This window comes from Diceros bicornis, chromosome 31 (assembly GCF_020826845.1).
Source record: "Diceros bicornis minor isolate mBicDic1 chromosome 31, mDicBic1.mat.cur, whole genome shotgun sequence".
NCBI classification, from domain to species: Eukaryota; Metazoa; Chordata; class Mammalia; order Perissodactyla; family Rhinocerotidae; genus Diceros; species Diceros bicornis.
Window position 1 is genome coordinate 6998119 of NC_080770.1, and position 25275 is coordinate 7023393.

The following is a 25275-nucleotide window of genomic DNA, read 5'->3' on the forward strand; positions in this document are numbered from 1 at the left end:
AGGATGAGCCCAGAAAGAGGACGCTCACCCCTCAGCTGTCCTTATGACGTCACAGCCTCAAATTCCTTCTTCCCATCCTCCTTCCCAGTAGACCCTGCCCAACTTTCCCATCACATCAGGGTGCCCCTGGCTTTTGATGCTGGAAACAAATACTTGGGCTGCTGGTCTGCACCTGCCTGTCCCTCTCCTGATGCCCAGTCCCCCGGCCACTGCCACCTCCCTGGCCTGACACAGCTCTGCCAGCGGGCCCAGGTTCCCTCAGAAGCAGCCAGTTTCCGTCAACAAACACTTGGAGAGGGCTCCACGTGGAGGGCACTGAGACAGGCTTGGTGGAGGGACAAAAACATTTGAAGGCCAGTCTTCACCCTCAAGTTGCTCACCCTTTTACGAGGAGGCCTCCTGGTTTGTAAATTGACTCAACTCTCCAATTAAAAGGCAGAGATTGTCAGAAAGGACTGAAAAATGATTCAACTATATGCTCTCTACAAGAAACTCACTTTAGAGTCAAAAATACAAATAGGTTGAAAGTGAAAGGATAGAAGAAGCTATTCCACGCAAACAGTAACCAAAAGACAGTTGGGGTGGACATACTGATATCAGACAAAATAGACAAAATGTCAAAAATCATTTAAGAGACCAAGAAAGATGTTATATATTCATAAAAGGGTAAATCCCTCAAGAAGATATCATAGTTATAAACACGTACACACCTAACAACAAAGTCCTTAAAAAATCTGAAGCAAGAATGGACAAAATTGAAGGAGAAATAGACACTTCTATAATAATAGTTGGAGATTTCAATATCCCACTTTCAATAAAAGATAGAAGAACTAGACAGAAGAGCAATAGAAAAGAGGACATGGGGTTGGCCCTGTGAAGTAGTGGTTTTCAGCACTCTCCGCTTTGGCAGCCCGGGTTTGCTGGCTCAGATCCCAGGTGCAGGCCTATACCACTCATCAGCCATCCTGTGGCAGCAACCCACATACAAAATAGATGAAGACTGGCACAGATGTTAGCTCAGGGCTAACCTTTCTCAAGCGAAAAAAGAAAAAAAAAAGGACTTGAACATTCTAGAAACGAACTAGGCCAAACGGACATACACACACCATTCCACCTAAAAACAGCAGAGTATACCTTCTTCTCAAGTGTACATGGAACATTCTCCAGGATAGATCATATATTAGGCCATGAAACAAAGCTGCAATACATTTTAAAAGATTGAAATGATACAAAGTATATTTTCCAATCACAATGGAATAAAACTAGAAATCAATAACAGAAGAAAAACTGGAAACTTCACAAATATGTGGAAATTAACACACTCTTAAACAACTAACAGGTTAAAAAGGAAATCAGGGGCCGGCCCGGTGGCGCAAGCGGTTAAGTGCGCGCGCTCCGCTGCGGCGGCCCGGGGTTCGCTGGTTCGGATCCCGGGCACGCACAGACGCACTGCTTGGTAAGCCATGCTGTGGCGGCGTCCCATATAAAGTGGAGGAAGATAGGCACAGATGTTAGCCCAGGGCCGTCTTCCTCAGCAAAAAAAGAGGAGGATTGGCGGATGTTAGCTCAGGGCTGATCTCCTCACAAAAAAAAAAAAAAAAAAAGGAAATCAAAAGAGGAATTAGAAAATACTTTGAGACAAATGAAAATGACAACACAACATAATAAAATTTATAGGATACAGCGAGAAGCACTGAGAGGAAATTTGTAGCCATAAATGCCTACATTAAAAAGGAAGAAGGATCTCAAATCGATAACCTACCTTTATTCCTTAAAGAAACTAGAAAAAGAAGAGCAGATTAAACCCAAAGCTAGCAGAAGGAAGGAGATGATAAAGATTAGAGATAAACAAAATGGAGGAAAGAAAAACAATAGAGAAAATCAACAAAACCAAAAGTTGGTTCTGTCACTGACTAGGTGCCTCAAGACACTCAAAGGTGGGTTTAGAAGCAATTAACTGTTTTTCCAAGTTGTTTCTTTTCCTTTTTTGTGTTAAAGACATGTAACCACCAACCATCCTGAAACTGACCAAGCCTCACCACAAGAGCTACGCCCATGACCTTTGCCTTATTTTTAACGCAAAGATCTCTCCAGGAGGAGCTTAGGCCTCATTATGGGGAAGCATGTTCTCCAACTGAGCCTGTGCAAGCGAATACCCACCTCTCCCTTTTTTTATATTTTATTTTTTGTGAGGAAGATCAGCCCTGAGCTAACATCCATGCTAATCCTCCTCTTTTTGCTGAGGAAGACCGGCTCTGAGCTAACATCTATTGCCAATCCTCCTCCTTTTTTCTCCCCCAAAGCCCCAGTAGATAGTTGTATGTCATAGTTGCACATCCTTCTAGTTGCTGTATGTGGGACGCGACCTCAGCATGGCTGGAGAAGCGGTGCGTTGGTGCGCGACCGGGATTCGAACCCGGGCCGCCAGCAGTGGAGGGCGCGCACTTAACTGCTAAGCCATGGGGCCGGCCTGCTCCCTTTTGAATATTCATTCCCCAACCAAAATAAAAGCTCCTGCTTCCCTTTGTTTGGGGACGCCATGACTTTGGAAATGATTCCTCATGGCCTCCTATTTGCTGCAAATACACTTTACTTTGTGAGACAACTTCCGCTGGTGTAGAGTCTTATTTAACTCACCAGGAGGCGAGCCCACTTGGTTCGGTAACAGTTCTTTGAAACAATCAACAAAATTGACAAACCTTTGACTAGACTGACTAAGAAAAAAAGAGAGAAGAATTTAAAATTACTAAAATCAGAAATGAAAGTGGGGCCATTACTATTGATTATACAGAAATAAAAAAGATTATAAGAGAAAACTATGAACGATTGTACACCAACAAATGAGAAACCTAGATGAAATGGACAAATTCCTAGAAACACACAAACTACCAAAACTGACTCAAAAAGAAATAGGAAATCTGAACATACCTATAACAAGTAACAAGATTGAATCAGGAACCAAAAACCTCTTGACAAAGAAAATTCCAGCACCTGATGACTTCACAGGCTAGTTCTACCAATCATTTAAAGAAGAATTAACACCAATCCTTCTCAAACTCTCCCCAAAAATACAAGAGGCAGGAATACTTCCTAACTCATTCTATATAACCAGCATTACCCTGATGCCAGAGCCAGATAAAGATATCGAAAGAAAAGAAAACTACAGACCAATATCCCTATGAATACAGATGCAAAAATTCTCAACAAACAACTAGCAAACCAAACCCAGCAGGATATTAAAAGAATTATACACCATGACCAAGTGGGATTTACTCCAGAATGCAAGGTTGTTCAATATGCAAAAATCAATCAATGTAATACATCACATTAATAGAACGAAGGGGAAAAACCACATGATCATCTCAATGGATGCAAAAAAAAAGCATCTGACAAAATCCAACACCGTTTCAAGATAAAACACTCAATAAACAAGGACTAGATGGGGACATCCTCAACCTGATAAAGGGCATTTATGAAAAATCCACAATTAACATCACACTCAATGGTGAAAAGACTGAGAGCCTTCCCCCTAAGATCAGGAAAAAGACAAGGATGCTGCCGACTTTCACCATTTCATCTATTCAACTTTGTACTGGAAGTTTTAGCCACAGCAATTTGGCATGAAAGAGAAATAAAAGACATCCAAATAGGAAAGGAAGAAGTAAAACTATCTGTATTCATAGATGATATAATATATATACAAAAAATCCTAAAGAATCCACACACACACACAAACTATTAGAGCTAATTAACAAATTCAGCAAAGTTGCAGGATTCAAGATCAACACATAAAATTCAGCTGTATTTATATACGTATGATTCTGACACCAATTCTGATGTGTGGCTTTTTTTCCCCACACCAAGAAATTCGCTGACACCAACTGAGCGTCCTCCAGTGCAACTCAATTCTGACACTACGTACCTGGAGATAGTGTCAGATTCCACAAGTTAAGAGCTCAGTCCCACAAGACCGCCCCCACTTCAGATGCCAATTGCGAGTCCAAGTTGTTACCTATACTTCTGACCAACTGGCTATAAATCAGAGATTCCAGAGACCCCTTCCCTGGATTCCATTAATTTGCTAGAGCAGCTCACAGTACTGAGAGAAACCTTTTACTTACTGGATGACAGGTTTATTATAAAAGGACACAATTCAGAACAGCCAGATGGAAGAGATGCATAGGGAAAAGTATGTGGGAAGCAGACTCCTTGTTAATGGTTTTTGATTCTGGTCTTTGATTCTTTCAGGTCCCACTCCATCACTGCCAGTCCCTCTCCCCAGCCAGGCCTCTCTGCCCACAAGAGCAGGCTTTTGGCCTTCCTCTGGGCCTCTCATGTGGCTTTCCTTGATCTTAACACCCCCCCAAGGCCCAGTCACCACTTTTCAGTCTCCCCTTAGACTAGGGCCCCTGGGGACACTTCAGAAGCTTCTTATTTACTCATTCAACAAACACGTCTTGATGCCTGCTGTGTGGCTTGCATTGCAGTGGCCAGGGGGGGCAATGTGGGCAGACGCCCAGGGAAATCTTCAATGGAGGTAGTAAATGGGTACTGTGTGAGCACTGCAGATGAAACACAAATGTTTAAAGCCCCGACAGGAAGGCGCAGGGTTGAGACTTTGGCAAAGGGAGGACTGTTTGCAAAGGGAGAAACACTTTTATGCTCTGGCCAATTGTCACCCTGTGGGAATGCAAGCCTGGCATTGCCAGATCTTCCAGAATTTAAAACAGAAGTTGGAAATGTGAATTATATGTGAAATCTCCTGATTCCCCAAAGTTAACAACTGACGTGATTCAAATTGTTATTTCTAAACACTAAGCAGGTCAAAGAAAACCCCTGTGGCACCAAATCTGCTTCTGAGCCTCCCTGATCCTTATGATGGGATCCACACATACCTTTCTCCTCTCTCCTGGCACAAGTCACCAGTGAAAACCTTCAAGGACAGTACCCTTGTCCCCTGCAAGGCCCCACGCCCGGTGCCTAACACAGCCTCTGCTGCAGAGCAGGTATTATTATTCAGGGCTGCAGAATATAGGTCTCCTGGTCACTTCTCAACTCAACAACCCTGGCTCCCTACTGCCTGTGGAATAGCGGTCAAACCCCTTACCCTGGCATGCGAGCCCTCCTCAGTCTGTCCCAAAGCACCTTTCCAAGATTCACAGGGCTCAAAAAATTATGTATTACATATAGTAATTGATTTAGCAGTCAAAGAACCTGCCTTTCCCCACAGCCTCTGCTCTTCTAAAGAGTCCTTAGATCGTTTATTCCACACTTATTAAGCGCCTTCTGTGTACGCTGGCTGGTGTGAGAATATTCAAGGCCTTCTGCTTAAGTGCGTGTGTTGGGGAGGGAGGTGCGTGGATACAAGGTCTCCGCCCTGGGAGAAGGGCTGCGGGGAGGGGAATCAGTGGGCTGAACAGAGAAATAATTTAAACGATCAAACACCCCTCCCCCCAAGTTCCACTACTTCAGATAGGGAGGGCAGCACCTTCAGGGGGCGTTTCTAATTCCTGCAGTTAATATATTGGCCCCCAATTAGGCATTGGCCAGAATTTTGGTTGTGGTCTTCTAGGTGCCACCCAACCCTTGGCCCTCTTCTGGAGAAAGAAAAGCACACTTCCGACCTTCGCCCAGAAGGTTCAGACACCTGAAGTACGAAGTGGCCAGAGATGTACGACGAACAAAGGGGAGAGAGGCCCGGGCTGCGCCGAACTGCGTCCCATCCTCAATTCCGTGCTCTTTAACCTGCTGCTCCAGAGAAGCGGCATGTGGAAAATTAAGAATGGTCTCCCGCGTAAAACACGACCGACGAGGATGGGATTCGAACCCACGCGTGCAAAGCACAATGGATTAGCAGTCCATCGCCTTAACCACTCGGCCACCTCGTCCCACGTCCAGCACCCCTTTCCACATTCCCTTATCTCTCATCTCCTCCGCACCTTCCGGGACCCCCTGCATCCATTCCTCAGAGCGGACTTCGTAGGACCTAGAAGGGGGAGACGGCAGAAAGAAAACGGCTTTTTGTGTTCCCTTCCACCCGCCGCAGCCGGGAACCCGCGCCATCATTCTCCAAGCCGCAGCCGAGCTCTGGCAAGGTTTCCCCTCCCTGAGCCGGGGGCGAGCTCGCCGGGGTTTCAGGACGCGCTTGGTTCAGGGGGTCGCGCAGTGATCGGGAGAGAGGGGCTATGTGTCTCTGGGAAGCTGGCAGGCGCGGCGGCGCGGCCGCGGGGAGTTTCAGAGTTTGCAAAGCGCGCGGCGCGGGCGGCGAGTGCAGTGGCTCCTCCTCGCGTGCAGGGGGCGAGCTGGCGCGCCTGGAGGCCGGCGCGGGCGGGCGGGGCTGCGCGCGGGGCTCGGCTCGCCTCGGCTCGCTTCGGCCGCGCTCGGTAGGCTGCGGTAAATCCGGGCTTGCGGCTGCCGGCGGAGCCTGCGGCCCGGTGGTCCCTGCTGCGCGCCCTGCGCCCCGAGAGCCATGCAGATGTCCTACGCCATTCGGTGCGCCTTCTACCAGCTGCTGCTGGCCGCGCTAATGTTGGTGGCGATGCTGCAGCTGCTCTACCTGTCGCTGCTGTCCGGGCTACACGGGCAGGAGGAGCAAGACCAGTATTTCGAGTTCTTCCCCCCATCCCCGCGGTCCGTGGACCAGGTCAAGGCGCAGCTCCGCACCGCGCTGGCCTCCGGAGGCGTCCTGGACGCCAGCGGCGACTACCGCGTCTACAGGGGCCTACTGAAGACCACCATGGACCCCAACGATGTGATCCTGGCCACGCACGCCAGCGTGGACAACCTGCTGCACCTGTCCGGCCTGTTGGAGCGCTGGGAGGGCCCGCTATCCGTGTCGGTGTTCGCGGCCACCAAAGAGGAGGCGCAGCTGGCCACGGTGCTGACCTATGCGCTGAGCAGCCACTGCCCCGACATGCGCGCCAGGGTCGCCATGCACCTCGTGTGCCCCTCGCGCTATGAGGCCGCGGTGCCCGACCCCAGGGAGCCGGGGGAGTTTGCCCTGTTGCGGTCCTGCCAGGAAGTCTTTGACAAGCTAGCCAGGGTGGCCCAGCCCGGGATCAATTATGCGTTGGGCACCAATGTCTCCTACCCCAATAACCTGCTGAGGAATCTGGCTCGTGAGGGGGCCAACTATGCCCTGGTAATCGATGTGGACATGGTGCCCAGCGAGGGGCTGTGGAGAGGCCTGCGGGAAATGCTGGATCAGAGCAAGCAGTGGGCGGGCACAGCGCTGGTGGTGCCTGCCTTCGAGATCCGCCGAGCCCGCCGCATGCCCACGAACAAGAATGAGCTGCTGCAGCTCTACCAGGTGGGCGAGGTGCGGCCCTTCTATTACGGGCTGTGCACGCCCTGCCAGGCGCCCACCAACTACTCCCGCTGGGTCAACCTGCCAGAAGAGACCTTGCTGAGGCCTGCCTACGTAGTGCCCTGGCAGGACCCCTGGGAGCCATTCTACGTGGCTGGAGGCAAGGTGCCCACCTTCGACGAGCGCTTTCGGCAGTACGGCTTCAATCGCATCAGCCAGGTGCTCAGAGGGGAAATGGGGCAGGAAGGGTGGTGGGTTCAGGGAGCTATGAGTGGCCCTGAATGGAAAGGAGGCAACGAGGCAGGAGGGATCATAGTTCAGGACGTGGTTGGATGGTGTGGAAGATCCAGGATGCCTCCAGAGTAGTGGGGATGCTGGTGTGCTGCTTTAGGGATGTTAGCCTCAGCTGAAGGAATGTCAACAAACTTGCTGACCTGTCTCTCCCCCCACAGGCCTGTGAGCTGCACGTGGCAGGATTTGATTTCGAGGTGCTGAACGAAGGTTTCCTGGTTCATAAGGGCTTCAAAGAAGCCTTGAAGTTCCATCCCCAAAAGGAAGCCGAAAATCAGCACAATAAGATCCTTTACCGCCAGTTCAAACAGGAGTTAAAGGCGAAGTACCCTGACTCCCCACGTCACTGCTGAGCCCTTCCCTCTCCTAGTCTGAGAAGTCAGCCTCCTCCCTCCTTAGGCCACCCCTCAGGCCTGACAGGGGTGAGAAATTTCACTCCACTTTGCAGTGGTAGCTGTGGTGTTAGAACACTGGACTTGAATATGGGGTGCTGGGATCAAATCCTAGCTTTACCACTAACTAGCTGTGTGGCCTTGAGCAAATCCTGTTCCCTCTCTGAGCCTCAGTTACCCCGTCTGTAAAAAGGGAGGTGAGAATATCTACCTCACAGAACTGTTGGGAGGCTCAGATGAGATGCTATATGTGAAAACATTCTGTAAGCTTCGTACAAATGTAAAGTATTATTAATATTATTACAGTATTATTATTATTAACAGTCTTGGGTGGGTGGGTAGTAGGAGAGCAAAAAGTATGCATGGGACAGAGCTAGAAGTCTGAGTACTTAACAACATGGACTTTTTGGAAAGAAATCAGAGGAAGGCGTTGAATTTAGTTCTTAGGTTTTGGGCAGTAGCCTAAACTTCCTGGTTCTCCCAGCCTTCCGTCCTCGGGGACTCTGGAGAAGGGAAGGGTCTGCAGGTTGTGTGTGTGGTAGTCCGCGATCTCTAACCCTCGAATAGGCTGGGCTGAGTTATTTGCCTGCCAGTGACAATGTGTAAATAAATGAGTGTTCACATCTACAGCTGGCTCCATTACTCTCCTGTACCGGGCGGGCGGGGAGGTCCCGGGTTCGCCCCTTTCACGCCGGGGGTGGGAGATGGCCGCGGACCAAGGGGCGACGGCTGCAAAGCAAGGAAACCACAAGGGCCTTTCCCGCCGGCTGAAGACCTCTGTGCATTTCGGCCGGTTGCTATGGAGACCGGCCCGCAGTATCCCAGCATGCCTTGCCCCGAGCTGTCCAATTATGAGCTCTCCGACGGGCGCCTCCTGATGATGCATACGGAAGCGCAGACAAGCCCCGCCTCCCGGAGAAGAGCGCCGGCGCAGCGCTTCCGGGAGTCCGGCGGCCAATACCCGTAGTTTCGGGGTCCTCTTTGGGAGTCGCGGACGTGAAGCCAGAGGACCCACTCTCCGCGGTGCGTATCGCCACCCCTGGTCCCTGGTTTCGCCTCTTCGGTCAGTCGGTTCGGAGCCGGCCCAATCTCCAGGGCCGAAGGGGAGACTTAACCGGCTGGATGCTTGGGGAGCCGCAGCTGGCTGCGGAAGAGCCAGTGGCGGGAGGCTTCGGCGCCCCGCGGAGGGGCTGTTGGCCTCTTCGAAGGTGGGGAAGAATCTGCCTTACATGGAGGCCTGCCCTCGAAATGGTTACTTTCTGAAAAGATAAATTGCATGTGCACGGCGCCTTACAGTTTGCTTTTCCATCTCTTACCCTTTGCGATCTTTACAACACTTAGAGTAGCAGTGCTTGTCCTTTTTTTGCACCCGAGGTGTGTGTGTGTGTGTGTGATTTACTTTAGTTCACTGAGTAGAATCAGCGACAGCTGGAGAGACTCCCTCCCTCCGCCGCCCTTTCTGGTCCCGAAAGGTAGGACTTAAGTCGCGTCTTACAGAGTAAATATATTTAACGGTTAAGAGGGATTGCGAAATTTGGGAACTGCAAGAACTGAGGCTTGAGAACGGGAAAGATAAGGCTGGTTTGGTGAACCCAGGTTTTCAGGTCAGGTTCAGATCGTTTGTGAAATCATTGAGGAATGTGACTAAGCTGCCCTCTAGGCTAGTTATTTACACAACTCGAATTGGCCTCCGGGAAAGTTAACAGAATATTGGGTTTGCTACCACTACAGGGGCCTGACGCTACCAAGAAGTAAAAGCCAATCCCTGCCCCGCAAAAGTTTGTTTTGTTTAATTTGTATTTGCAAATCCACCAGTTACCAAGTGAGTCAGTACTGTGTTAGGTGAATACGGCGCATGTGCAGCCCTGCCCTGGTGAGGCTTACAGAATGGCTGGGGAGACAGGCATGAGAATGGACAAATAGAGAGGTGATGTAAGCAGATAAAGCTTCCTGGAGGGAGTGTTGTCTACAGTGATCTAAAGGACTACAAAGCAGGGCCCAGAGAGTTTGGGAAAACATCACAGTGAAATAGAAGCCCCCAGCAAGCGGAGATTATCTGTTGAGAGGACTGTTGAGTCTTCCTCTCAGGTGATCTCTTGGTAACATTTGGCCCTGTCACTGCTCCATCCTTCTGAAATTCTCTCTCCCCATAACTTTGAGTTTCTCTTCCTCCACCTCTTGCTAATTTCCTTCTCCTTTGTAGAGGTTGCATCATCTGTCTGTTTGGTGACCCTGGGAGTTCCATCATGGGCCTCTTCTCGCTCCACACATTCTGCCTTGCTGATTTCACCCTCCCTCAAGACCTGAAAAACTCGCTAGATGCTGATGACCAGATTTCTGAGCCCAGATTTCTCTCTGAGGCTTAGATCCACGTGACCCCAGCTCTGCTCCTTCTCTCATTATATGCTACTCACTGTACTTGGAATGTTCCTTCCCTCAACCAGCTCAGCTCCTCGGTCTGGCACACCTTCCTCTGCAAGCCCTCACTGCTGCGGCAAGCTCCAGGTTTCTGTTAGATGCCTCTCCCATCTGCCTCCAGTCTCAGCTCTTCTCACACCACAATAATGGTCTGTTTCTTTGCCTCTCTCTCCCAGGAACTTGTAAACTCCTTGAGGTCAGAGACTGTCTGTCTGTCTGTCACAATTGTGCCCAGTACTACCATAGTGTCTGATGGTACCTAACATATATTAGATTTTTTAGTAAATAGTAGATGAGTGAGGGCCGGCCCCGTGGCTTAGCAGTTAAGTGTGCGCGCTCTGCTACTGGCGGCCCAGGTTCGGATCCTGGGTGCGCACCGACGCGCTGCTTCTCCGACCATGCTGAGGCCACGTCCCACATACAGCAACTAGAAGGATGTGTAACTACAACATACAACTATCTACTGGAGCTTTGGGGGAAAAAAAGGAGGAGGATTGGCAATAGATGTTAGCTCAGGGCTGGTCTTCCTCAGCAAAAAGAGGAGGATTAGCATGGATGTTAGCTCAGGGCTGATCTTCCTCACAAAAAAAAAAAAAAATAGTAGATGAGTGAATAAAAGAAAGACTGCTTAGCAGTGTTTAGTGTTGCTGCAAAGTCAACTAAGATAAGCACTGAAAAATGGCACTAGGTACAAAGAGGTCCTTGGTTAACTCTACAGGAGTAGTTTCAGCCAAGCGATGGTACTGAAATGGACTGGAACAAGCTAGAGGTGAAAGAGTAGGACTAGCAAGGGTGCACAAGGCCTTGAAAGTGTAGATGAGAGGCAGACAGCGGGGAGCAGTTCAGTGGAATGGGGTGAGGTTTTGTGTTGCTGCTTTTTCTAAATGGTGGACAATCCCTGAGCGTGTCCACAGTGTCATAGGAAGGAGCTGGCGAGAGGGAGAATTGAAGATACGGAAGAAATGACATGAGATCCCACAGGAAGCAGAAGGAGATGGGATTTGACCCAGAGCCCAGTGAGAAGACAGGAAGATTGTCGAGTGTTCTCAGGAAGGGAAGTGGAGGGTGTGGAGCACGAGAAGGGGGGAGGAAGTGCATGGTGTATGTGAGAACTGGCCATTAGATGGTGGGGTGAGGAGCTGGACCAGTAGTCCAAGTCTAGTCTTTGCAGGGCTTTGAAAGCCCCAGTCCCAAAGGCAGTGGGGAGCCCCCCTTGGCCTTTTCCATCTTATGAAGCATCACCTTGGCCAGTATTCCCAGGACTGGGATCACTAACAGTGGCCAAGGGCCTGGGCGTTTCTGTGGCTCCCACACTTCTGGAAGATGTGCAGACAGGGCCGCTTGCAGCCTCCCCACCCATCATGTGCTCAGGGTGTGGTGCGTCCAGTCACTTCCCCAGCTGTCCCTGTCTGTGGTCAGGCTTGGTTTGACTCCCCACGTGGCCGCTTTCCTGCTCGGAGCTGCGGGCTGTGAGTGATGGCTCCACTCCTCGCAGAGCCCAGATGCCCGTCCAGCCTCCAAGCAAAGACACAGAGGAGATGGAAGCAGAGGGCGACTCAGCCGCCGAGATGAATGGGGAAGAGGAAGAGAGTGAGGAGGAACGGAGTGGCAGCCAGACCGAGTCAGAGGAGGAGAGCTCAGGTGAGCCCCACACGCACACACGCGTGCCCGCCGCTCCTGCTCAGCTGGCGCTGACTGGCCTCTTGTCCCAGAGATGGACGACGAGGACTACGAGCGGCGCCGCAGCGAGTGTGTCAACGAGATGCTGGACCTGGAGAAGCAGTTCTCGGAGCTGAAGGAGAAGTGAGCGTGGGACACCCAGGGCTGGGTCTTCAGGCACCTGGGGTGAGGAGGTGGCGGGCCTGGTGCTGGGCAGGGGCGGCTGAGGCCCCGAGGGAATGAGGGCACCCGGCACATGCGTGATGGAGGAGCACATGGGTGCGTGGCCGTCTTACCTCCAGGTTGTTCAGGGAGCGACTGAGTCAGCTGCGGGTGCGGCTGGAGGAAGTGGGGGCCGAGAGAGCGCCCGAGTACACGGAGCCCCTGGGGGGGCTGCAGCGGAGCCTCAAGATTCGCATTCAGGTGGCAGGTCTGTGGGCTGGCCCGTGCCCTGGGGCGGCCCCCAGTCCCCCTCCCTCTTCCCTGCCAGCACCCATGGCTCTGTCCCCTTCCTCTCTCACCCTGCCCTGCCTCACCCCTGCTCCCGGCCCCCCTTTTTGGGTACCGGGGTCCCTGGCCAAGCAGGGCCTCCCATCTCCCTCCCTCTGCAGGGATCTACAAGGGCTTCTGTCTGGACGTGATCAGGAATAAGTACGAGTGTGAGCTGCAGGGGGCCAAGCAGCACCTGGAGGTGAACATGGAGGCAGGCCGGGGGGGGGCGGGGGGGACACTGAAGTGGCCACCCTGTCCCGCCTGGCTGAGCTGCCCCACCTCTTCCAGAGTGAGAAGCTCCTGCTCTATGACACCCTGCAGGGCGAGCTGCAGGAGCGGATCCAGAGGCTGGAGGAGGACCGCCAGAGCCTGGACATCAGCTCTGGTGAGGCGAGGGGCCGGCCCGGGCCCCCCTGCCCCAGGCCCGGCTCTGTCTGGAGCTCAGCTTCCCTGCCTGCACAAGGGGGTGGAAAAGAACCTGCTTCAGGGGGTCACTGTGGGGACTGAATGAAACCAAGCGTGGAAGGGCCTTGCCCAGTGCCTGGCACACGGTGGGGGCTCAGGAAGAGTGGGTACCCGCCCTCCTCTGCCCCTGCTCTCTTCCAGAACAGGAGGTGTCATTCTGACCCACCCATGCATACAGTAGCCACAGGCCCCTGCATGTCCACAGCAGCTACATTTATACGGGGCCCTGGGAAGGCAGGAATTGTCATCCTCCCACTGAACAGCTGAAGACACCGAGGCTCATAAAGCACAGTGCCCTCCTTCGCTGGGTTGCACAGCTGTGCAGTCGGGACCTGAACTTAGCTGCCAGCTCCCAAGCCCAGCGTTCTCTCCACGGCCCTGGGAGGTGCTTGATGGGGAGGGCTGGCCTAGCGCCTGTGAGGCTACAGGGTGGGGGTGGCCTGGGAGGACCAGCACCCCGATCGTGACTCTGGTTCTGGGGACACAGAGTGGTGGGATGACAAACTGCACGCCAGAGGCAGCTCGAAGACCTGGGACTCCCTGCCACCCAGCAAGAGGAAGAAGGCGCCTCTTGTTTCTGGTATCCTTCCACCCACGGTGGCCTGAGCCAGGTGGGACAACAGGGTCTGCTCCAGACCCGGAGGAGGTGGTGGAGGGACACAGAAGGCAGAGTCAGACTGGACACATGGTCATTTGGCATCCTGTGGCCGTGTCTAGGAAAATCCAGCTGTCAGGAATTTTTTGTGGGGTCCTGGGTTTCTCCTGGGCTATGTGGCTATAGAGAAATAGAAACATCCGTTCAGTGACTCCCCATAACTTCTTGAGTGAGGTCTCCTTTGAGGCCCGTCTGGCTTTCCCACGATGTGCCTGGGCGTGTCCCAGGCCTTCCCACCCCCACGCCTTTGCTCACTTTCCACCCTCCTCTTGGAATGCCTTTCTGCCTGTCTCTGCCTGCTCAGTGCTCAGTGCTCGTCTCAGATGTTACCTCCTCCTGTTACCTCCTCCGGGAAGTCTCTCTTGGTCTTCCTCCAGTGGCTGTGGCTTCTCTCTCCCCTGCTCCTCTGTGCCCTCAGCTGGGGCACCCGCATCCCATATGGGAGCAGTTGCGTCTGCCCCTCCTTAGGCATGAGCCCCTCAGTCCAGGGCCTGCTGTGCCTTCATCCCTCCTGGCATAGCCCGGCACAGAGTTGAATTGAATTCTCATGCCCCCGCCTGACCCCACTATCCCTGCAGCAACCAGATGCTCAGGACGTTGGCCACCTGGTGATGGGAATCAGGTTTGGGCAGGGAGGGAGGAGTCTGGACTGTAGGACTTGAGGGGTGAATGGGAGGAGGGCATGGAGGCATTAGGTACAGAGCACAGGAGGGCAGAGTGGATGGCCCCCCCTGGGGGACCGAAGGAGCGTTTTCAGGATAGAAGAGAGCAGAGTCTGTAGATGGGGAAAGGGGCCCGATGAGGGCACAGTTAAGGGGATGAGAACAGAAGGAGCAGGTCCCTGAACTGGTGGGATGGACCTTGGCCTGCTGACCTTGAGGCTGGAGAGAGGAGGTGAGGGGGAGCCGAGGGAAAGTCAGGGTGGGGCTCAGTGACCCCGTGGACTCAGCAACATAGACGGTAGCCTCCCCCTGCCCCTGAGAACCTGGGGGCTGAGAGGTAGGAGGTGAAGCCTGAGCTCTGGCCCACCTCGCCACCATCCACGGCACCACCCCCCGAGTGTCAGAGCCCCCAGGCTGAGGCCCGTCACCTGCCCCCCACGCTGGGCATCCTGCTTCCTTGACGCCCGTTGCAGGCCCCTACATCGTGTACATGCTGCAGGAGATTGACATCCTGGAGGACTGGACGGCCATCAAAAAGGTGGGTCCCCTGCTGCCCGCATTGCCCGCCGCATCTCAGGATAGGGGCGGCCAGCGCAGGGCCCGGCGCAGACCCCAGCCTTTATCTCTGCAGGCTCTCCCCGGGGGGGCTGTCTGAGGGTCTGGGGAGCTCTCTGCTCGGCCGTCGGCACCCCTGCCTTCAGTTTCCCGGCATTGCGGTCAGCTCACAAGCCTCCTTTTGCCCGAGGCTGCCCTGGAGGAGGAAACTACCAGGGCGGGTTTGGATGGGGTGGGAGAAAGGCGGTGGGGGGAGACGGGAAAGCAGCTGGCCCGGCCAGGCGTCTGACAAGACACCACCTCAGAGCTTTGCCTAGAAGGGGTCTGTGCTCCCCAGCCCTCTTGGTGCAGCACTGACCCAGCAGCCCCCCACTCCAGAGAGGCTGATGTCGGGGGTGACTTGCCAACTGAAGGCAGGCTCTCAGGGGGCTTTTCTTCTCACCTACCCAGGCTAGGGCAGCTGTATCCCCTCAGAAGAGAAAATCAGATGGTAAGAACCACAGGGATTGTTCTGCTTCCCACTGCCCCACCCCAGCCCAGCCTCCTGGAAAGGAGCCCAGAGAGAGGCAGGGGCCGGGTCAGATCGGTGGCCCGAGAGAGGACAGTCTGGGTTTGAGGGCACTGTGGGGGTGGGGAAGCTCTTGGTTGATGGGGCAGGATTGGTTGGGGAGGGCTGGTGGGCCCACGGAGAAGGGCTCTGGAGCTGCCCTGTGCCCTCCTGGCTTCACTTGCCCTGGGCCAGACTGAGGCCTCTCCTCTCAGTCCCCCATGTGAAGTGACTGCCTCTTCTTGGACCAGCCTCTGCTCACCTGCAGTGATTTCCCGTTCCCATGTACCCCCAGGACCGTGAGCCTGCTGTCCACAGCCAGCAGGCCCCTTGGAGCAGCTGGCACTAGACCCAGGATTTGCATTATCTTGCTGCAGAAAGGCAGACTGACAGGCCCCTCAGGGTCTGCCCAGCCAGCTCTCCAGCGCTGCTGCTGGGCCCTCCCCTCCAGCCACCACTGGTCTGGACTCCTGCCCGTCCTCGGGGGCCTGTACAGCTGTGGCCCGGAGCTGCCCTCGCCGGGCAAGACGGTCTCCTCCATCCCCAACCAGCCCACCTCCTCCCCCTCCCGAAGGTCAGCCTCCTCTGTGCCCTCCCCGACAATGAGGACGTCCCTCGTCTTAAGCCAAAGCAGCATGCTTCTTGCTGACCGTGGACCCGGCTCCCCAGTCACTGGGCCAGTGAGTTGGGCCCCGCTTCGTGGGAACTTTGAGCCAGAAATTATATTTGGGGGGCCTGTCTGTCCTGGCTGTTGCTGGAGCAGGCTCTCCAGGTCTTCTCAAGGCGGTTCTTGGTGTCTTCCTCCCAGATTTGGGGGACTGGAATTAAAACCTTTCCTGGGACTCTGGTGTGGCCTGCATGTGTCTGATTGACCTTACAAGGGAATCGGGGCTCGCCTGGGGAGGTCCTGAGACAGGCAGTCTCTTCGGGGGGTCCCTGGTGCCTTCTCTCACTACCCAGCAGGAGCCTACCCACTCTGACTTGGCCTATACGCTGGGGAAGGTGGGGGTTTCCCCCCCAAGGTGGGGGCTGGGCCCTGGACTGCCTGGTGCTGGTGAGCAAAGTCTGAAGCAGCATGTGGCAGAGGCAGAGCACGTGGCCTCGGGTGGGGAAGGGGGCCGGGTGCTCGGTGGTTGGAGACTGGATCATGTCTGCACCTGCCCCGGTCGCTTGGCAGATTGGCGCAGCAGGCTGGCAGGGCCTGTGCGCGTGGGAGGCAGCCGGCAGCAGCGCTGTGTGCTGACGACCTCACAGCCAGACTCCCCCCTGTTTAGCACTGAGTGTTAGAACCACCCCCAGAACCTCAGTTAAGCAAAGGGGTTAGTTTCCATGGAGACACAGCATCCTTTCTCCATGACAACCTGAAATCCCAAAACCCAAGTTAGGCTCAGGAATGAGTCATTGGTGACCAGTAGGGGGCGCTTTGCCACAAGGCTGACCTCAAGACGTGGACAGATGAGCAATTGACCACAGACTTAAAGGTGCCCCAAGGATGAGGCTTGGGCTTGTGGAGACTGAGACAGGCCCTGCTTAACCCCTTGCCGCCCACCTGTGTGGTTCGAGGAGGCGGGCAGGACTACAGGGAGTGCTGTGTGGAGGCGGCAGCCCCACAGCTGGGGCCCTTGGAGTGGTGCTTACATGGAGGGGAGCCCCGCCCCGCAAGGCTGGCCCCGGAACAGAGAGGCAGCAGGCACTGCCCAGGCCAGTGGACACACAAGAGTTAACTGGCGGGGTGTGACAGGGCGATCCGCCCTCAGGAAGTGTTACTCACCGCCGGGAATGTGAATGCTCTTGCCTTGGGGGCTGGATTCTCTTCCTGAGTCCCGGGAGAAACCGAAGGCGCTCCCAGCCATGGAAACCCCTGGGGAGCCAGCAGCGGGACCTCTCGGAGCCCCCAGCCCGACCAGCTTTGCACCTGGGCACCTGGAAAAAAAAAAGTTAGTGAAGTTGGAGGGGCAGCCTGGTGGGGCAAGGAGGGATGGCAGAGCATGGTCCGTCCCGGGGCAGAGGAGGGGGAAAGGGCTGGGCAAGGGTCCCAGCGCCTGGCCTCCTGCTCAGGTCTGGTGCCTGCCTCCAGGCCAGCCCAGGACTCGCTGTACGACGTGCCGGATGCCGGTGGGGGACAGGCAAGTGGGCCCCAGCGGCCCGGGCGCACCGTGAGCCTGCGGGAGCGCCTGCTGCTCACGCGGCCCGTGTGGCTGCAGCTGCGGGCCAACGCCGCGGCTGCGCTACACACACTGAGGACCGAGCCCCCGGGGGTGAGTCGTGCTCCCAACCCCCACCGGGGCTGGCCAGTGGAGGATGGGAGGGAGAGGGGCTGGACACGAGGTCCTGAGCCTCCGAACCCTGTCCACTTGCAGACGTTCCTAGTGCGGAAATCTAACACCCGCCAGTGCCAAGTCCTGTGCGTGCGACTGCCTGAGGCCAGCGGCCCCTCCTTCGTCTCTAGCCACTACATCCAGGAGAGCCCTGGGGGTGAGAGGAACTGGCCTGGCGGGAAGGGGCTGGAAGCAGTTGTGGGGGGCAGGGGGGTCTCCCCAGAGGACACCCTCACTTCCCATCTCTCAGGCGTCTCCTTGGAGGGCTCGGAGCTCGTGTTCCTGGACCTGGTCCAGCTCATCTGTGCCTACTGCCATGCACGGTGAGCCTGGCCACAGGGCACCTGGTGTCTGTGGGCCCCTGCTCCCCTGGGACACCCTGTCCTCCCCACCCCCACAGGCCCTCTCAACCCCGGCAGCCCCAAGCATGCCGCACTCCTGACTTTCTGCTTCCTCTTCTGGCCTCAGGGACATCCTTCTCCTCCCGCTCCAGCTCCCCAGAGCCATCCGCCTGGCAGCCACCCACAAGGAGCTGGAAGCCATCTCCCATCTGGGCATCGGTAAGGGGTCCCCTGCTACCCATTGCACAGATGGGCAACCTGAGGCCAAGAGGGAAAGGGAAGGCACGCAGGCACGCAGCCCTGAAGCCTGTGCCTCTCGCTCGGTTGGACACCCTCCGTGAACCTCCCTGAGGCCCCAGTTAGTTTCTCTTCCCTAGAGTTCTGGAGCTCCTCCCTCAACACCAAGGTTCAGCCAGGCCCATCTGAAGGCCCACTGCTGCCCCGGCTGAAGTCTCGGTCCCCACAAGAGCTGGACCAGGGCACCGGAGCCGCCCTGTGCTTCTTCAACCCACTGTTCCCAGGGGACCTGGGCCCCACCAAACGGGAGAAATTCAAGAGGAGTTTCAAAGTGCGCGTGTCCACAGAGACCTCCAGCCCCCTGTCTCCACCTGCTGTGCCACCTCCCCCAGTCCCGGTGCTGCCAGCGGCAGCCCCCACCCAGACAGCAAGGTTGCCCCCTCGCCAGCTGCTACGGAGGGAGAGCTCAGTGGGGTACCGTGTGCCAGGGGGCGCTGGCCCCAGCCTCCCACCCCTGCCCTCCCTCCAGGAGTTGGACTGCTGCTCCCCCAGCAGCTCGGAGGAGGAGGGGGCACCAGGGTCCCAGAGGAGCCCGGTGTCCTCACCCCTCCTGGGCCGCCGGCGGCCCCTGCTTAGGTCCATGAGTGCTGCCTTCTGCTCCCTGCTGGCGCCCGAGCGGCAGGTGGGCCGGGCAGCCGCAGCACTGATGCAGGACCGCCGCACGGCCGTGGGCCAGCTGGTGCAGGATCTGTTGACCCAGGTGCGGGCCAGCCCCGAGCCCCGGGAGCTGCAGGGTGTCCGCGAGGCGCTGAGCCGGGCCCGGGCCATGCTGAGCGCAGAGCTGGCCCCTGAGAAGCTGCTGCCGCCCGAGAGGCTGGGTGAGACTCCAGCCCAGGCTTCTGCTGGTTCAGCCTCCTCTCTCCATAATCCAGCTCTTCCCCTTTCCCCTCTCGCCTTCTCTCCACGGTGCCAGCCTGCCTCTCTGAGTCTGTTCTGCTGCTTTACAAACCCAACTTGTCTCACCACCATTCAAGTGAATTCCATCCCCCACCTTCCCCCCAACTCTCCTGTCTCACCAAGAATCCTCCTCCTTTTCATCGCTCCCCCTCCATGACTGTGCCCCTTCTCCCCGGGACTGTGCCCCCAGCCCCGTGATTCCCCTGACCCCTGACTGCCTCTCCTCCACAGAATGCATCCTGGAGAAGTCGCTGCATCGCTCCGTGCTCAAGCCTCTCCGGCCCATCCTGGCGGCCCGCCTGCGGCGCCGGCTTTCTGCCAATGGCTCCCTGGGCCGCCTGGCTGAAGGCCTCCGCCTGGCCCGGGCCCAGGGTCCCGGAGCCTTTGGGTCCCGCGTGAGCCTGCCCTCCCCCGTAGAGATGGAACAGGTGCGCCAGAAGCTGCTGCAGCTGCTCCGGGCCTACTCACCCAGCGCCCAGATCAAGCGGCTCCTGCAGGCCTGCAAGCTGCTCTACACAGCCCTGAGGACCCATGCGGGTATGCCCCCTCCCATCACCTCCCACTGGCCCCCTGTTGAGTCAGAGGCAGGCCCCCCCCACCAGGCAGACTCCCTGAATGGTACGGCAGCAAAAAAAAAAAAAAAAAAAATGAGTCCAACCCTCCCATCTCAAAGATGGTGAAACTGAGGCCCAGAAAGTAGAGCATCCGCTCCCTAGCCCCTGCTCATGGTTGCCATAGAAACCACATTGCCCAAGGCCTGGCAGGTGGAGGGGAGGGTCACTATCTAAGACGAGGAGTGGGGCCCCAGAGGAGCCTGAAGCTTCCTCCTCTACCCTCCCACAGGGGAAGGCGCTGGGGCCGATGAGTTCCTCCCACTGCTGAGCATCGTCCTGGCCCAGTGTGACCTTCCTGAACTGCTGCTGGAGGCCGAGTACATGTCAGAGCTGCTGGAGCCCGCCCTGCTCACTGGAGAGGGTGAGGGACCCCCACACGCCGCCTCCCTGTCAGAGTGGGGCTGGGGTGCCTTAGCGGCTGTGTGGCCCTGAGTAAGCAGGGGAGGGCAGAGGGAGCAGGTCACCCACCCCCAGCCTGAGCTGCATTCTTCCCCTTGTGTGCCAGGCGGCTACTACCTCACCACCCTCTCGGCCAGCCTGGCCCTGCTGAGCAGCCTGGACCAGGCCATCCTTCCCCTGAGCCCCTCCCAGGAGCTGCAGCGCTCCCTCAGCCTCTGGGAGCAGCGCCGCCTGCCTGCCACCCACAGCTTCCAGGTAACAGGGCCTCCACGCCATCCACCCCAAACTGTCCAGCGCGGGGGCTCTGGCATCCTCCAGCACAGTCCCCTCCTTTTCTCAGTGGGACGCAGCAGGGGAGAGGCTAGTCCTGCATCACCCCGCAATAGAAACAGCGCCCCACGCAGAACAAGCGTCAGAGCCGGCCTTTCTAGAAAGAGTACGCCCCCTGTGCCGGCACCCTGCTCAGTGCCCTGGGGATGCAGCCCTGCATCTCCACAGAAACTCCGAAGTAAGGCCATCATTGTCCCCATTTTACAGATGAGGAAATTGAGACATGACAGGAGAGGGAAAGGGACACGGATGGCAGGCTCCAGCCCCCAACTGGGGCTCTGCCCTCCCCTGGACTCAGCCTTCCAGCCCATGCTCCTCCCACCCTCCCATCTGGGCTCAGGCCTGGTGTCCTCAGAGCCAGACGCCATCCTGCCATTCACCTCCTCTCCATCCAGTCAAGGGACCCTTCCTGGCCTTGGTCAATAGTCCAGACTTGGGGGGCCAGCCTGAGGGCATAGTGGTTAAGTTCACACGTTCTGCTTCAGTGGCCTGGGGTTCACGGGTTCCCAGGCACGGACGTATACACTGCTCATCAAGCCATGCTGTGGCAGCATCCCACATACAAAAAAAGAGGGAGATTGGCACAGATGTTAGCTCAGGGCCAATCTTCCTCACCAAAAAAAAAAAAAAAAAAAAGTCTAGACTTGGTAGCCAGATCCTGAGTTCATATCCCGGCTCTGCTACTTTCTGGTTGTGGAACTTGGTCAAGTTATGTCACCTCTTTGTGCCTCGATTTTCTCATCTCTAAAATGGGGTAACAGTACCTACCTCCTGGGCTTGATTGAGGATTAAATGACTTAATGCGGGACAAGCACTTAGGGCACAGAGGAAGCTCTGTCTGAGTAGGATGGTCGGGCTGTAGGGCCAGCTGGGGCCAGCCTTCCAGCCTGCAGCTGGGGCCCACTAGCCCGAGCACATCTCTTCCTTCCTCAGAAGCCCCCTTGGAGCTCACCTCGTCCAAAAAGCTTTTGCCACTTGGTTCTCCCACTGGATTTATCCCACCCCACCCCTGTCCCTGCTAGGCCTACACTGGGACCTCAAGCTTGGCAGCTAGATAGAGACCAGGCAGGGCTGAGGTCTTGTTTTCGCTTCTCCTCCTGCACAGCACCTCCTCCGAGTAGCCTATCAGGACCCCAGCAGTGGCTGCACCTCCAAGACCCTGGCCGTGCCCCCAGGAGCCTCAATTGCCACCCTGAACCAGCTCTGTGCCACCAAATTCCGAGTGACCCAGCCTGACACTTTCGGCCTCTTCCTGTACAAGGAGCAGGGCTACCACCGCCTGCCCCCCGGAGCCCTGGCCCACGGGCTTCCCACAACCAGCTACCTCGTCTACCGCCGGGCAGAGCGGCCTGAGACCCAGGGGGCCTCACCTGGGGCTGCGGCAGAGGAGGGTGGTGGGGAGCCAGAGGCAGGGGGCAGGGAGGAGGGGAAAGGGGGCCCTAGAGATGGGGACACCGTCAAAGCAAGTCCCAGGGACAGCAAGGGAGAGTCGGAGACAACTGCCCAGGGGGCTGAGGGGGTCAAGGGCCAGGCCAGGGGGAGCCCTGCTCAACCAGGGGCGCCAGAGGCTGAGGGAAGTCAGGCAGCAGAGGAGTAGCTGGGAGTGGCCAGAAGGGTCATTTGGGGCAGAAAACTCTGATCCTGCTGGGACAGCCTTTCAGAGCCATCAGCCCCAGCAGCCAAGGCCACAGCTCCCTTAGCCTTCCCCACCCCAGGCTGGGGTCCTGTGTCTGCCACCACCTCTGTCTGCCATGTATCCCCATGTTCACACTGCTGGAGGAGCGCCTGACTGGCCACGTCTGGGGCATTGGAGTAAAGTTGAGGGGGTTTGGGGGGCTCCAGACCAAGGCCCCAAGGCCCTTTGCCCCTTGTCCTTCCCCAGCAGCTGGAGGCCAGTCAGCCTGCAGTGGTGAGTGTGCCCAACAGGGGACAAATCCACCAGACTCCCAACCTGTGGCTGTGGAGGAGGGGTACAGCCCAGGGCAGGGCCACAGAGCAGCCCCTCCAGGCGGTGGCTTCAAGGCCCTGAGAGGCTCCACCCACCCCTGGGTGTCAGGAGGATGCAGGGAGGCAGCAAGGGCTCGGGGACCAGTCCTGCCCCGACCGCCTGGAGAACCAGCACCTCCAAACCTCAGTGTCCTCACCTGTAAAGTGGGGGTGCTGTTGTTGCCCAGCCTTCTCCCAGAAGTCTTCTAGGGGCCAAAATGGATGGTTTTGCTGCAAAGCAGAGCTCAGACTAGGGGAAAGGGGAGGGAAGGAGGTGGGATGTTAGCAACCCCCGCCCCCATCCCTCCAAGGGTCTGTCCTCTGCTCTCACGAAGGGTGACGTTCTCCAGTCAGCCCAGGGGAGAGCCTGGAGATCAGGTCCAGCCGAGGGACCACCGGCTTCCAGTCTTTCCCCAAGATGGGAAGGTCTCACAGGCCCTCTGGGGTCCCAGGGGAATTGGAGACAGGCTTCCGAACTGGAGGGGGGCTTGGAAGCCACTTTCTCTGCTCTTAACTCTTTTGGACCTCAAGAGCTTTACGAGAGGCAGGGTATGGCTTATTACCCACTGAGGTTCGGGAATGTGACTCCTAAGGTATCACACAACAGGCCATTAGGGGTTCCCCCACCCAAACCAGGATGTCAGGTTCCAACTACGTCCTCTATTCTAAGCCGCCAATAAATTAACCTCAAGGCTCAGAGCAAGCAGCAAATCTGAGCGAAGAAAATGCCATCAACGACCACAAGGGGACGCACGTGGCCCAGGAGGCTGCTGAGTGGGTGACCCCCCGGGGGCGAGGGCAGCTCCAGAGCCGCAGCAGCAGGTGGTCACGGGCTTTGCACTCCCGCCACTGCCAGGCAACCTGGGGACGATGTGGGGGCTGGGGCTGCCAGCCCTCCGCTCCCTTAGCATCAGGGGTCACTCCCTGGGAAGGAACCATCCTCTGGTGGAAGGACCCCAGCCGGTGTCTGAGGTGCTCCCTTAGGTACTGAGCACAAAGGGACATCAGCCCACATGTCAGACAGACAGGACAACTGGAAGGTAGAAATCCCGGGCATTGGGATTTCAGACAATCCAGATACAGCCCAGTGCAGGGCTCCCGAATTTCTCACTGGGCCCCCGGCAGCTCTTCCCTCCCCACTTCCACGCCCCACCCCACCAAACTTCTCGCTGGTCGGGAGTCTCCCCGTCGTTCTTTTGTATGTCCCCTCGCCCTACCCCGCGCCCCCCAGTGCCTCACACAGTGCTGGGCACTCCGTAGGCGCTCAATAAATGCTGTCCACTGCTTGGAGTTTGATACCTAAGAGTGAAGGGCGGTGAGGTGGGAAGCTGGGAGTTTAAGGGAGGGCTGGGTTCTGGGAACCAAACACAGGATGCTTCAAGTTCAGTCCCAGAGGACGGACCTGGAGGGCTTGCAGGGGTTGCTCGGAGAACCCCAGGGCCAGATGTGGAGCTGGTCTCACAGGCGCTAGGACTGGCCGGGGCTTCTGGGCCCCTGCCTTGGGGACTTTGGCAAGCCCTTCCTGTGCTCAGTCCTAATTCCTGGCCCTGGGAATTCGGCATGTCCCCAGCAGTGGCTCATTGGAGCACTGCCAGGCCCCGTCTGCTGCCTGAGTCTTTTGGTTTATCCTCTCAAGAGACTCAGGGGTCCAGGCCAGGTAAATCAGCATGACCAAGGGTCATGAGACGGGGGTTGGGGCTCCAGGCAGCGCAGGCAATGATAGGCCGGTCTAAGACTGCTCTTATTATCCCCACTTGACAGATGAGGAAACTGAGGCTTGCTCAGGGAAAGTGGCTTGTTACAGGGCAAAGGGCTTGGAGACCAGGTTCTGTGGAACTTCGGATTCTGCAGTCCTCCAAAACAGGACACATTTACTCGTCTCCTCAGCAATAATCTATTGTGTCCATAGGGACCGAGCACCAAGCACCCACAGCCCCAGCCAGAGGGAAACAGGTGTGATCTAGGTAATAGCGTAGTGTGCGCATGGATACTGCCTCCCCACCCCTGCCTCCCACCTTTGGCCTTCTGGAACAGGAAGTCCAGGCTCTGAGAGGCGATGCAGGGCAGGGCTGGAACCCTGAAGCTTGGATCTATAGCAGCCAAGTCATTTCCTCGGAAATGTTGCGCTTCTTACCTCTAGAATCACCATCCTTCTGTGTGTGTTTGTTTATTGTCTGTATTCCCCACTAGAAGGCCAGAGCCAAGTCAGCCTTGTTTCCCCGCTAAATCTTGGGGGCCTAGAACAATGCCTGGCGGGAATTGACACTTAGTAAATATATGTGGAGTGACTAGTTCCAGAAGACTCAACCTAAACAGTTCCTCTGAGCTCCAGGGGCGCGAAGGGCGCATTCTCCATCACTGCCACCAGGGGGCGAGTGTGCCCCTTCCCACTCACATGCCAGGTCTCCTTCTGGCCTGAGACCACCCAGAGACCCCGCGCACCCTGAGGACCCACCCTGGCCTGGTGCCTGGAGGGAAGCAGCCCCACTGTGGGGCCCTGGTACCGTCCTGCGAATGGGGATCCTGAGAACGGAGGTTGGGAAGGTGGCGGAGGGAGGGGCCGCTTCCCTCCAGGTACAGGGCCTGTGAGGTGGCCTGAGAGGGGACCCTACGAGGTGGGGGAAGAAGGCAGCCATTGAGACCCACAACCA

The 25275-nt window shown here is 56.5% G+C and overlaps 3 protein-coding genes and 1 non-coding gene across 7 annotated transcripts; 3 read left to right on the top strand and 1 right to left on the bottom strand.

Annotated features, from left to right (window-relative positions):
- Nucleotides 1–5806: 5806 nt before the first annotated feature.
- Nucleotides 5807–5888, bottom strand: TRNAS-GCU (transfer RNA serine (anticodon GCU)). Its single transcript has one exon. It is a non-coding gene; the product is annotated as a tRNA-Ser (tRNA).
- Nucleotides 5889–6387: 499 nt separating this feature from the next.
- On the top strand, nt 6388–8616 carry B4GAT1 (beta-1,4-glucuronyltransferase 1). The gene is made up of 2 exons (XM_058526344.1): nt 6388–7525; nt 7759–8616. The coding sequence occupies exons 1-2, from the start codon at nt 6470–6472 to the stop codon at nt 7948–7950; spliced, it is 1248 nt and encodes a 415-aa protein (XP_058382327.1). The 5' UTR covers nt 6388–6469; the 3' UTR covers nt 7951–8616.
- Nucleotides 8617–8943: 327 nt separating this feature from the next.
- Nucleotides 8944–16284, top strand: BRMS1 (BRMS1 transcriptional repressor and anoikis regulator). Of its 4 annotated transcripts, none has more exons than XM_058526351.1 (10): nt 8944–9012; nt 11903–12048; nt 12120–12210; nt 12369–12496; nt 12678–12757; nt 12847–12943; nt 13511–13603; nt 14814–14878; nt 15346–15385; nt 15738–16284. In XM_058526351.1, the coding sequence occupies exons 2-10, from the start codon at nt 11910–11912 to the stop codon at nt 15743–15745; spliced, it is 741 nt and encodes a 246-aa protein (XP_058382334.1). In that variant the 5' UTR covers nt 8944–9012; nt 11903–11909; the 3' UTR covers nt 15746–16284. The 4 variants fall into 4 exon arrangements, with proteins under 4 accessions (XP_058382334.1, XP_058382332.1, XP_058382335.1 ...); XM_058526349.1 differs by having other exon boundaries at nt 16017–16284; XM_058526352.1 differs by having other exon boundaries at nt 12880–12943; nt 16017–16284.
- Nucleotides 16285–17293: 1009 nt separating this feature from the next.
- Nucleotides 17294–23908, top strand: RIN1 (Ras and Rab interactor 1). Its single transcript, XM_058526330.1, has 10 exons — nt 17294–17379; nt 17520–17700; nt 17803–17917; nt 18011–18083; nt 18229–18320; nt 18479–19216; nt 19527–19832; nt 20139–20270; nt 20415–20563; nt 21744–23908. The coding sequence occupies exons 1-10, from the start codon at nt 17294–17296 to the stop codon at nt 22233–22235; spliced, it is 2364 nt and encodes a 787-aa protein (XP_058382313.1). The 3' UTR covers nt 22236–23908.
- Nucleotides 23909–25275: the final 1367 nt, after the last annotated feature.